Below are 11515 nucleotides of genomic sequence, written 5' to 3'. Positions count from 1 at the left end.
TATTTATAAAAAAATACAATTATATAAAATTATATATAGTTTTATATAATATTATATAATTATATATAATACATTTTTTCTTGGGGAACTCTAATCATTATACACGTATTATTGCTACAACTATATTATTATATGTAGCATATTAATAATAGAAAATTTAGTTTTTAATTTTTTTAAGAAAATAAAAAATTATTTTGCAAGAAAAATATTTTTTAATAACGTAAGATACGACTATCACACGTTTAAGCTAGAGAGACGCTTCTGAGCCAGAGCGTCACGTGAGCGCTCAGCGGCTCGGCGCCTGTCTGCTGAATCTCAAGCGGTAGTAGGGGTCGCTCACTGGAATCGGTCTGAAATGTGTATTTAATGTCGAACACTGCTTTAAATCATTAAAACATTTTTAAGTTTTCTGTATTAATGCATATAAACTCAAGATAAAATATTTATTATATGTCAGTGCAGCTTTCTTATCATAGGGGATAAAAGTAAATCATTTTGTACAAAGAAATATAATATGATATATTATTAACTATACCTTATAAGACTCGGAATATAATTCTTATTAAGTTTTTCGCTATTTGTTATCAACATATCCACAACGCCTAGTAAATAAGATTCTACTTCGTCTTTGATTTGATTGACAGATATTTTGACTGAATAATTATACAACAAAAGTGCTTCGAGATACATTGGTGAAAGAAGAAAATAAATAATTGAGATTGAAATAATTTTGTGACAGATATAATACGTATGTGATGTAAATTCTCAATTATCTAGCCACCATTAGTATGTTTTTCTCTGTGTTTCTTGCAAAATTTAACTTGGTCTACAATTTAAAGCTTGTGTTATTGGCTGATCATGCTGATCTTCACTGTCTTCGTCGCTAAATTCGTGCTGAGGGACGGGAAATCTGTATCCCATGTTCATGAGCATTAATTCAAATGGATCGCTGTTCATGCGTATTTGATTGGCTGATGCAGCATCATCTAGATTCTGAATTTCTCTTTCATTCACACTACCATCCTATAACATTAAATTTTAATAGAATTAATGGAATTTGCAATATTTTACATGTTGTCCTTTGTGTTAAGTAAGTTTCTAGTTACTTCTATGAATTTGAAATTTATTAATATCTATTATAGTATGTGCGTCATGTCCTTCTATTATGTATATGTATAAAACACACCGTAACATCGGTGTGAGTGTATATGTGTAAAATAAATATGAGAATTTATACAGGTTTATTTAAAATACCATCAATTGAAGTAGAATTTTTTTTTAAATTTCAACAACATAGGTATATCCAACAATGACGAAGTATCCAAAAGTTTTCTAAACTCGAATCTTTTGTGCAAACTGAAGCCGATTTAGGATTGTGCCGTTAAATACCACAAATTTACAGTATTGTGAAACAGTTTGCCACATAGCAATGAACATTATGTCACTATTTTTGTTTGTAACGTTTAAAATTGATGCTCGACAATTTTTTCATAAGATAGAAATGATTGATATCACAGTACAATACACATTTCCTTCCATGACAAAATTAAAGAGATTCTGAAAGTAGATGTAAAAAAAAAAAAATACCCGTGTCTCGGCGTTTTACCAAATCAAGTCGTTAACGTTTTTTATACAGCCATTTATCATATTTGCTTCATATAGGCTTTGTACAATTGTTTTAAATTATATAATAATTTTTTAAAATAAATAATTGACGTTTTTGCATGTAAAATTATGCGATAAGTCCGAATAAAAAAAAACTGAGAATTATTTTTTTCATATTCATTATACAAAAATTTGAAAATATATTTAAAAAAATAATTCTGTTGTTTTTTTGGTATTCAGACTCACCGCATAATTTCACATGCAAAAACGTCAATTATTTATTTTAAAAAATTATTATATAATTTAAAACAATTGTACAAAGCCTATATGAAGCAAATACGATAAATGGCTGTATAAAAAACGTTAACGACTTGATTTGATAAAACGCCGAGACACGGGTAGTTTTTTTTACATGAACTTTTAGAATCTCTTTGATTTTTTCATGGGGGGAAAAAAAATCGATTTTTGTTATACTGTTAATAATTTTACTAGTTAATAATCAACTGATTTGGGACCGGCATATCATATATATAGTAACTCGAATAACTCGAAAAAACGGATTAATATTTTTTAATAAATAAAGTTTAATTAATATTTTAGGATCTACATTATGACATATGTCGTCATCCATTTTTTCATCTATTGTATAAAGCTATACATACAAAAATAATTAGAATTTATAGTATTTCAGCATATTTCAGAGTACAATACACTGTAAAAGTATTATATATCTTGCGTTTCATTTTTTTTTCACGCACTTTCAATAATTTAGGATTCATGGTATATTTCAGTACAATTCAGTGTTAAATATCTCTGAATAAATTAATATGAATATTAAATATATTTGCATTAGTTTTCATAAATTTTCGTTAATTATTATTAAAATTCATAGTATTTCAAGATTAAAAGTATCACACAATTTATGTCGAAATATTTTCAACAATATTTCAGTAATTTTCTCATTTCAATGATTTTATTGTCGATTCCAACAATTTCAGCAATTTCTTTCCCCAAGGTATACACACAGGGTGTCTCTATAAGTGGCTACTCTTTTTTCATCTCGTATAGATGTATACTAACAGAAATAGATCTAGGCTGTTTCTAGGCAAAATCTAGGCAAAATTCACCGCTGAAAATCTACAGTTTATGTTATACTACACATTTTCAGCACTGGCTGTGAATTTTGGAATACAGTTCTAATAATCGTATTAAATTAAGGGGTAACATCTAGGTTCGATTATTTGAAAATTTTCAAATAATCGAAAAAATTTTTTTTGTCTGAAATGATGCTTTAGAGTCTTAAAAATAAGATGAAATTAATCTTATATGCAAAAAAAATTTTTTAAGTGGTTTTACAGCGGTTTTTTTTAAAGCGCAGCGTGACGCTATCTAAGCGCATTGGAGAAGCGCGCAATTTAAGGCTTCTGTGTTCCGTAGATACATAATATCAACGTTAGTTCGAAATGTATTAAGAAACTAGCTGAAGAGAAGAAGAGACTATCGACAGTAAAAGAATATATTAGAATTACTGTATCTGGCGATAGGACGTGAAGGAAGCGAGGATTTTCATCAATTCAACTGTGTGGTCGCTCGCTTCGAAAACATCTTCAAGTGGTAAAAAAATAATCGAAAAAAAAAACATCGCTGTAAATATCGCAACTTGCATTTTCAATGATGGATTGTCAAGTATAATGAAAATTATGCAAGTATTATATTGACTATAGGCTATAATTTCTGCGTTAAGGCTGACGCGCGCCGCGTCAAGTTTGCCAAGCGCTCGTTTACAGATGTCGCTAAGGATGCTCGTAGAGCTTCCACATCTTTTAAAAAAGAGGAAAAGGAAGCAAATATCAATGCGGAAGGACAGTTGTATGGTGCAGACATCGCAGACTAAAGGTAAATTAAAAATTTCTATAATTAAATATGAAATGTTATTCAAAATTTTAAACACGTTTTTCTCGAAACCATGTTTTTGTAATTGGTTTGCAGCATAACTTTAACAAACTTTTTTTTATCCGATCCACTTAAAATTTTTACAGCAATTGCTAAACTAAATTCTCTAGAAAAGTACACATGATTTTTGCGATCGGTTAAAAACTTTTTTTGTTATAAATACTTTTTTATTGAATTTTTTGGATGAAAAACTTTGTAGCCACATGTTTACCATTTCTACAAAAATCAATAGGTTTGTTCGCGTCGCATGCTCTAACATGCTCCTACTTTTTCCAACCGTAGCTCCTACTCACTCAAACGCGTTAGAATGAGTAGAAGCTATGGTAAGAACATGTTGAAGTATGCAACACGAACAAACTTAATATTTTAACATACAGGTGTGTACTTCTCTAGCAAATTTAAGTAGATTATTAAAAAATTTTGTTTTTTGTCCTAGTGAAAGTGTACGACACTTCTGCTGCAAACCCCAGAGGCCTATGAGAAAAACGCAGTCTCGCTTGCAGAGCTTCAGCGCCACCATCTTGATACAACAAAATTAAACAAAAATTATTTTGTGTCCTTAGATATATGTACATTAAGGGCCTTCAATCTAAATTTCCACTCAATTTATTATTAGACTATAAAAAATTCACAAAGTTACCCTATATTTTCAGGTATTCACCTACTAGATATTATCCCTTAAATTTTACGATTCTAATTAAACTCCATTGCAAGCATGGTAATCATTGATCAAATCACAAACATGTTAATACGTTAATCGTCAAGAGTTAAAGGTACGTCAGGTTAAAGTCTCATGAGGTATATTTGTCGCGTATCGCGTATTCAATTAGATCTTCCGTTCTTGAAAAGAAACATATACGAAATTCTAGGAAAATACTATAGTATATGTAATACGTATATGTAGTATTTTCCTAGACTTTTATATACGTTTCTTTTCAAGAATAGAGACTCAGAAGCAATTCACTGTTGTGGTTTCGTGTTTTACTGATTAGTGATTGGTTACGCTGGTACGTGATACGCGGCAAATACGCCTTATGGGACTTTATCTCATAAGTTAGCCACATCACAGGACCGAAACTGAAAAGGTATTAGTTGCCCACAAAATTTTTAATTAAAATAACTTACTAACTTTAATCAAAATAATTTGGATAATCATTTTGTTATATCACATAATTACACTCCGTTAGAAAAACGCTACAACTTTTATTACATCATTTATTTTACGTGCAAAAGGAATGCATATCCCTCCGTTCTCTAACATAGATAACTTTTCTAAATGAATTTTCTGATTACTAGCAATGAGTGTAATTAGAATTATTTAATTCAATATTATATTTATTAGATCTGTGTCTGTTAATTTATGAAATAAAAAGATACTTCGTGTATATCTAACCGAACACAATAAATATACAATAAACAAATAAAAATACGATTTACCTCTGGCCATGGACTCCATAATCTGATCACTGGATCAATGCCACTAGTAGCTAACAAGCACATGGATGGATGTGGTTGTAAACAATTAACGATTCTTTCATCTCCTCGCAACACACGTACGATATTGGTAGTATTACGATCCCAGATAAAAAAGGAACCATCATCTGACCCAGCCACTATGTATTGACCATTACTTAAAAAAGAAGATAATATTACAATGACTAACTTAATCTTATGCAAATAATGTAGATTTTGGAAAAAATGAAATTAATCACTATAATTATATCATTGTTTACAAATCTACTTACTTTCCGAAGAAGTTGGCTTCTTTTATGTCAGTTGTAGTATTACAATGTCCACAAAATCTCATTTTGTAGTCGATTGTATTATGCCTCCATTCTTGCTCATACTCTGATAGTGGAAGGAATGTCTGCCTAGTTTGGGTGATATCTTTCCCTAGCAGATAAAACATTAATTCTTTTAATAATAATAACAATATAATTAGTATCAGCAACGATAAAATACTTATCTAAGTCTATATATTTTTAGAATTATTAAGTGGATTCAACAATAACTAAAAAGCTAACACTTTATTGGTTGCTTCAATTACATAAATATTTAGATAAGTCAATATTATGTTTATGATTTCTTATTATGAATTATCTGCATACACTTTACAGAAAAAATATGACATGTAACGAATAATAGGGTAACTGTCTCTATTACATTATTAGTGTGCCTTTTTTTGTATTTAAATAGAAAAGCCATAAAAAAGCTTGCACAAATAAATAAGATAAAGTATTTTTTGTTATTAAGTTAAAGTATTAATTAGCACATATCGAGACACTACAGTGTCTCCTGATGTATGCGATAATATTTAATTATTAAGGTATAATAAATATTTTCAAAAGATATGAAATTTATGTGAGTTCAGTAATACCACAAGATGTTAAGCTTATCCCTATTAGCATGTCCTGTATTGAAACTGAGAATGTTGTTATGTACATGAAATTGTAAATATAATTAAAATAATAATTTATGTAATATTAATTTAAACAATTAGCTATTAATTTATTTTAATAATTAAATGTTTAAAAGAGTCAATGTGGATTTTTATTCTGACAAATTTTGACAATTTTGAAATTTAAAATATTTTGTAAATTATTTTTTGGTAACTGTACATTATTTTTTGTGCAGAATAATGAGATAGTTCAATTGATAAATTATTTTTATGCTCAATTGGCGTAAAGAAAACACATTGATTTTCAAAAAAAAAATGCGCAAATTTTTTGAAAAGCAACCATATACTTTTTTTATATTAAGTGATTGACCTTATTATTCTATGCATAAAAATATTAAGGTACGGTAATAAAAAAAAAAAGAATAATTTACGAGATATTTTATATTTTGTGTCCAAATTTGCCAGAATAAAATAAAAAATATCTCGTAAAATATTGATTTTTTTTTTAACTGATTGAAATTAATTAAAGTAAGTATCCTGCATACGCATATTATAAAGTATTTTTATATAGAAAAATGATAAAATTAAATAGTGTTATACCGGCATCGATAGCTTCCTTTATGTCCATCTTTAACGCTCTACATGCTGAATTAGATGCATATTCTGGAAATTTTTGTTTAAAACTCTTAAGCACCTTGTCCGCTTCAATTGGTCGATTTAAATCAAATAGGCAACGTGCCAATCTACACACATGTACAAACAATGAATTATATTAATAAATTTCATTAGTGTACATTTGTCTATTAAAATATAAAATTTTAAATTAAAATATACTCGTATATTGAGAATATATTGATGTATTAAGCCAAATAATACGAATAAATGCGTTTTTTAAATATAAATTGTAATTTTAGTATTGTAAAAATACATTTCATACAGTTATGATTATCTATGGTGATTGAACATTCAAATTCTTCAATTATAACCAATATATATTAAGTTTACCTAAAATGAGCTTTTACATGTTCTGGATCAAGAAGTAATGTTGTCTTACAATCTCGTAAAGCAGCATAAATATCACCATCCCTAAGAATATCATATTTATATACACTTATATACACATGCATATAATAATTTAACAATTATTTATCTTATACATACTGTTATGAGCGAGAATAGTTACCAAGCGCGTTTCATATAAGCAGCTGCTCGATTAGCAAACAATACTGCTGCAGTTGGACAGTTTGAAATTGCTTTATTATACAAATTAATTGCTAATGAATATTTCTGCTGTTCAAAGCCTTCATTTGCCTGTTGATCATAAAAAGCATTATATTAAATATTCTACTAATATCAAAAATTAAAATATTTTTATATTTAAATATAATGAAATATACTACAAACGATCATCAAACATGAAATCCATAACTCAAAAAAATATAAACTCACAAAGATAAAAAATGTTTAGAGATAAATCCAACATTCGAGGGCTAGTATAAAAATAATAAAATAAAATTTTCTTACGAAAAATACTTATTTATGCTAAACATTAATTTTTTTTAAACTTTAAATACGAAGCGCCTTACAGTTCCGAGTGTTAAGATGTTGAACTAACATTCATTTAAATTAAATTAAATTAATTTTTTCAGAAATAAATTGAGAGCCGATAAATTATCGGATTCACACAATCATTCTGATAATCCCCCCAAATTTTCCCAAATCTTAAAAATTGTAATAAACTTATTGCGAAAAATATTGCCTCGGCCGGGAGTCGAACACGGATTTCTGCATTCCGTGCGAGCGTCCTAAGCCTTTAGACTACCGAGAATATTTGAGTTCCATTTCCAATCATATTATTAATTTTTTTGTTTAATATATGCATAAAGAATGATTGTACAAACTTACAAGGCGCTTTATTTCTTCAACATGTGGTGGCAATATCTTTACATTTTTATCTACAAAATCTCCTGCTTCGTCTATATCGTTCTGTTTCATATAATATTCATCAAGTCTTTGTTCTTGCTCAATCGATCCTATTAAAAAGTGGATTATAATTCATTAGAATTAATAATTCTAATTACACATACAACAAAAGCAATAGCATTACTTACCTGGAGATCTCCAGGATGAACCGAAAATTTTTTTCGAACTATTCGAATCGTTGATGTCAAATAAATAAATTTGTTCTCCTCCCATATTCACGAGTAACTCATTTCCATCGTCGCTGAATGTCAAATAGGTGGTCGTAATGCTCCTGGTACCATCACGAGAGCGGAGATGACCTATTCAATATTAGATCGAATAGTTTTTCGGTTAAAACGATTGTGTAATATTGATTAGAAAAGGAAAATAGAACTAAAATAGACAGCATACGCTATCTCTGTAGGAACAAACCCGCAATAAAGTATTGTGCACTACCCAGTGGAATATTGTCATCTGGATCCCCTTTACCTGCTCGATACGTGCTAATATTTGCCCCATTTGAATTATCATGTATAGAAGGAGATGGAGGAACCTATAATTTCATGACCAGAATGTTATAATGTAAAAATTATTGGCATTAAGATTTCCGAGTCACCACAGCTATATTGAATCGTAATGTCGAGAAGCAAGAAATGACATATTAATTTTTATTATGTGCTATTTATAAATAAGACAATTTAGTTAAGATGGACGAAAACTGTGCCCTCCTAAGTCAGTAAATAATCATAAAAAGTGATAAAATGCCTTTTATCACTATTTACGATTATTTACTATTAAGTCGATCAAGAATAAATGGAATTACCTGCGAGAGTTTTATCATTCGTCGATCATACATTCGGATGTAAGCGTCATTAGCACCGATAGCAATTAGTTCAGGTTTCCTCGGGTTCACAGCAATGCACTTGCCCTCTGCATAACAACCCGTATGATATACCAGATTCACAAGTACACTATGATCATTACTCTTGCAAACATGCGGTGTACGAATGTCATATTGCAAAAAGAGACCATCTTCTCCAGCGCTCCAAAATAAAAATGGTATACTGGGAACGGTAGCGATACGCTTAATACGTTGTTTGTGGCATTTACACGTAAATATTGGTTCGGAGAGTGTAAGATCGTGTACTCGAATTCTACAATCGGCTGCACCTGACACCAGTACACTGTCATTTGATTTTGGCATAAACTAAAAGCAAAATACAAATATCAAATTAAATCTCAAAAATAATTTAATGCTCTGAATAGTCTTACAAAAGTATAAGAAGCTTGTTAATTCTAGAAAAATCTATTATATTTTTTTGTAATGATGTACACAAGTCTCGAAAATTATTTGACATCTAATCCATATTTCCAAGATATTACATTTTATAAAGTTATAAATCAATAAATATTGTAGAAGAAATAGATTGACATTAACTTACTTTTACAGAGAAAATATTTCCACGATGGCCTGAATGAAGTACCAATTTTTTTTCATAACGAAAAGGGTCCCACAATATAATATCTTTGTCATCTGATGCTGACGCAAGCACTCTGTACAAAAAAAATATGTATATATTTCATACATAGTCATTGATTAAATTATATCTAAAAACAAAGATAATAAATACATACTGCCCAGTTTCATTCCATTCTAAACAATTGACACACCCTGAATGACCATTTAATTCTTTTTCTAAACCCAGACGTGATATCAAATTTTCAGTAACATGTAGTTTTTGTAAAATCATATGTGTCACTGAGTCCTATATTACATTGTATACATACATAATTATACACAATTGTGAAACATTAGTAAACATATTTAAAAATATTCAAGAATTATTTAACTTACTTGTATTTCTCTTTGACGTATTAAATCTAGGACTCTATAGTCCTTCTTCTGGATATTAGGAAACATTTTAATACAAAATATTATTTATTTATTGTGGCACAATATAAATTAATATTTCCTGAAAATATATACAAAAATATATAATTAAAAAAACTTAATTTATAAATATAGAAATTAAATATTTAAAAGATTTATTAAGAGAATGAATATTAGGTAAAAGGCATATTTCACTTCAATGTACAAAACATAAAATCTGACTTATAGCGCATTACTATTGTAGCACGATATACTACTGCACACCAGTGTATATAGCCGTTGAAGAATGATTTAATCTGTATAAAATATTTCAAATTATAGAAAATTTTAGTTAACAGCACAATAAAATATAGTATTGAGGATTTCATGGTTTAATCCATTTTTCTATTTATGTTGAACATATTTTTATATATTAATCAATTTCTTTACCACAGCTTTAATGCGCATCGCAGTACGTATTATGTGAATGCATTCAATCAAATTCACTATTAAACTCCTTTATTTATCACAACTATTTTAGAAATATCTGCAAGCATTAGCTAACAAAATCATTAATCTTGAGTACTTGTTATGTGAAATAATTTGTTTTTATTGTTTTAATAAATTGACAAACAGGATTCTTGTTAGATTAATGTTACTAAAGTTCTTTTTTGTAGAAGCATAATTTTTCACTTTATTCTCTCGATAATACACAGGTTGATGTAACCAAAGTACCAATAAATGTGAAATAAAAGTATATAATACATACAAAGATATGTACATAAACAAAATAATTTTCAGAATGAAGATTATATCAAAACAATAATATTTAATAACTATATTTCGAAATATAAAAATGCAAAGAGACTTACTCGCTTATTTAAAAGTCTTTGTGCATAAATTCTGCATCATTGATCGATACGTACTTTTTATCCAATTATTTATTCCTCGCATGATTAAATGCACATACAGAATGAAAGAATAAGAAGCTATAAACAGCTATAAAGCGGTTATCTTACTCTTCGTTGGAACATACAAAATACTCTAGAAAGCATAAGGGCCTGCGCACAATAAAACAATAAGAAAAGGAATAAGGGCCGATTTATAATTCGGTTTCCATAGCCGTAGTGGCCCTAATTATACAGCCCTTTTCCGCATCGTGTGATTTTACTCTTATGGCTCTTGCACACCAGAGGCTTATTACGGTTCTTGAAACGAAGTGAAAATTACGAAAGTGACCAAATTTACTAGAATATTTATAACTTCATTGGTTAACACCTAGTGAGTTTGCTCATTTTTGTAATTTTTACTTTGTCCAAAGAATCGTAATAAGTTCTCAGCGCGACATCCAAGTTGCCTTCACTCGAGTGCATCTATGTATCATTTTATTCTTGTTGTTCGCTAAATGTTAAACGAGGATAAATAATGCAATGGGTGCACCCGATAAATTTCTGAACACAATTCAATAAGCATATATATAATTTTTCTAAGCATCGTGACGTCGCAATAAGAATTGGACGAATTGAACATTTCTTCATGACAAGCGCAGCTGCGTATGGCTATACAAAAAGCAGAATTGAAAAATGTGACCTTGGTATCAATCATGAAACTTTATCCTTAGGATGAAAAGTGAAAAATGAAAATTTTTATCATTGAAATTAATGGAGAAATTTTTCACTTTTCGCTAAAATTGACAAGCAATTTTAATAATTTGATGCTATAATTAA

At 28.9% G+C, this 11515-nt stretch overlaps 1 protein-coding gene across 3 annotated transcripts; it reads right to left on the bottom strand.

Moving 5' to 3' along the window:
* Nucleotides 1–156: 156 nt before the first annotated feature.
* On the bottom strand, nucleotides 157–10841 carry LOC108754314 (WD and tetratricopeptide repeats protein 1). Of its 3 annotated transcripts, none has more exons than XM_018496525.1 (15): nucleotides 10661–10841; nucleotides 10005–10105; nucleotides 9774–9891; nucleotides 9554–9684; nucleotides 9361–9472; nucleotides 8742–9125; nucleotides 8351–8471; nucleotides 8068–8238; nucleotides 7862–7989; nucleotides 7140–7267; nucleotides 6962–7042; nucleotides 6557–6699; nucleotides 5304–5451; nucleotides 4996–5188; nucleotides 157–1023 (listed from the first exon to the last, which is right to left on the bottom strand). In XM_018496525.1, the coding sequence occupies exons 3-15, from the start codon at nucleotides 9837–9839 to the stop codon at nucleotides 817–819; spliced, it is 2013 nt and encodes a 670-aa protein (XP_018352027.1). In that variant the 5' UTR covers nucleotides 9840–9891; nucleotides 10005–10105; nucleotides 10661–10841; the 3' UTR covers nucleotides 157–816. The 3 variants fall into 3 exon arrangements, with proteins under 3 accessions (XP_018352027.1, XP_018352028.1, XP_018352029.1); XM_018496526.1 differs by having other exon boundaries at nucleotides 10715–10841; XM_018496527.1 differs by lacking the exon at nucleotides 10005–10105.
* Nucleotides 10842–11515: the final 674 nt, after the last annotated feature.

Source organism: Trachymyrmex septentrionalis, unplaced genomic scaffold, assembly GCF_001594115.1.
Source record: "Trachymyrmex septentrionalis isolate Tsep2-gDNA-1 unplaced genomic scaffold, Tsep1.0 scaffold79, whole genome shotgun sequence".
Taxonomy (NCBI): Eukaryota; Metazoa; Arthropoda; class Insecta; order Hymenoptera; family Formicidae; genus Trachymyrmex; species Trachymyrmex septentrionalis.
The sequence above is the reverse complement of the archived record's forward strand: the minus strand, read 5'-3'. Positions and strand labels throughout refer to the sequence as shown.

What these genes read in the sequence shown, in the direction of transcription:
- LOC108754314 (XM_018496525.1), bottom strand. Translation starts at nt 9,839, where the DNA reads ATGTTTCCTAATATCCAGAAGAAGGACTATAGAGTCCTAGATTTAATA. An exon ending in TTGAAGAAATAAAGCGCCTT is followed by an intron (nt 7,268 to 7,861) that starts GTAAGTTTGTAC and finishes TATGATCAACAG; the next exon opens with GCAAATGAAGGCTTTGAACA. An exon ending in AAAGGAAGCTATCGATGCCG is followed by an intron (nt 5,452 to 6,556) that starts GTATAACACTAT and finishes TTTATCTGCTAG; the next exon opens with GGAAAGATATCACCCAAACT.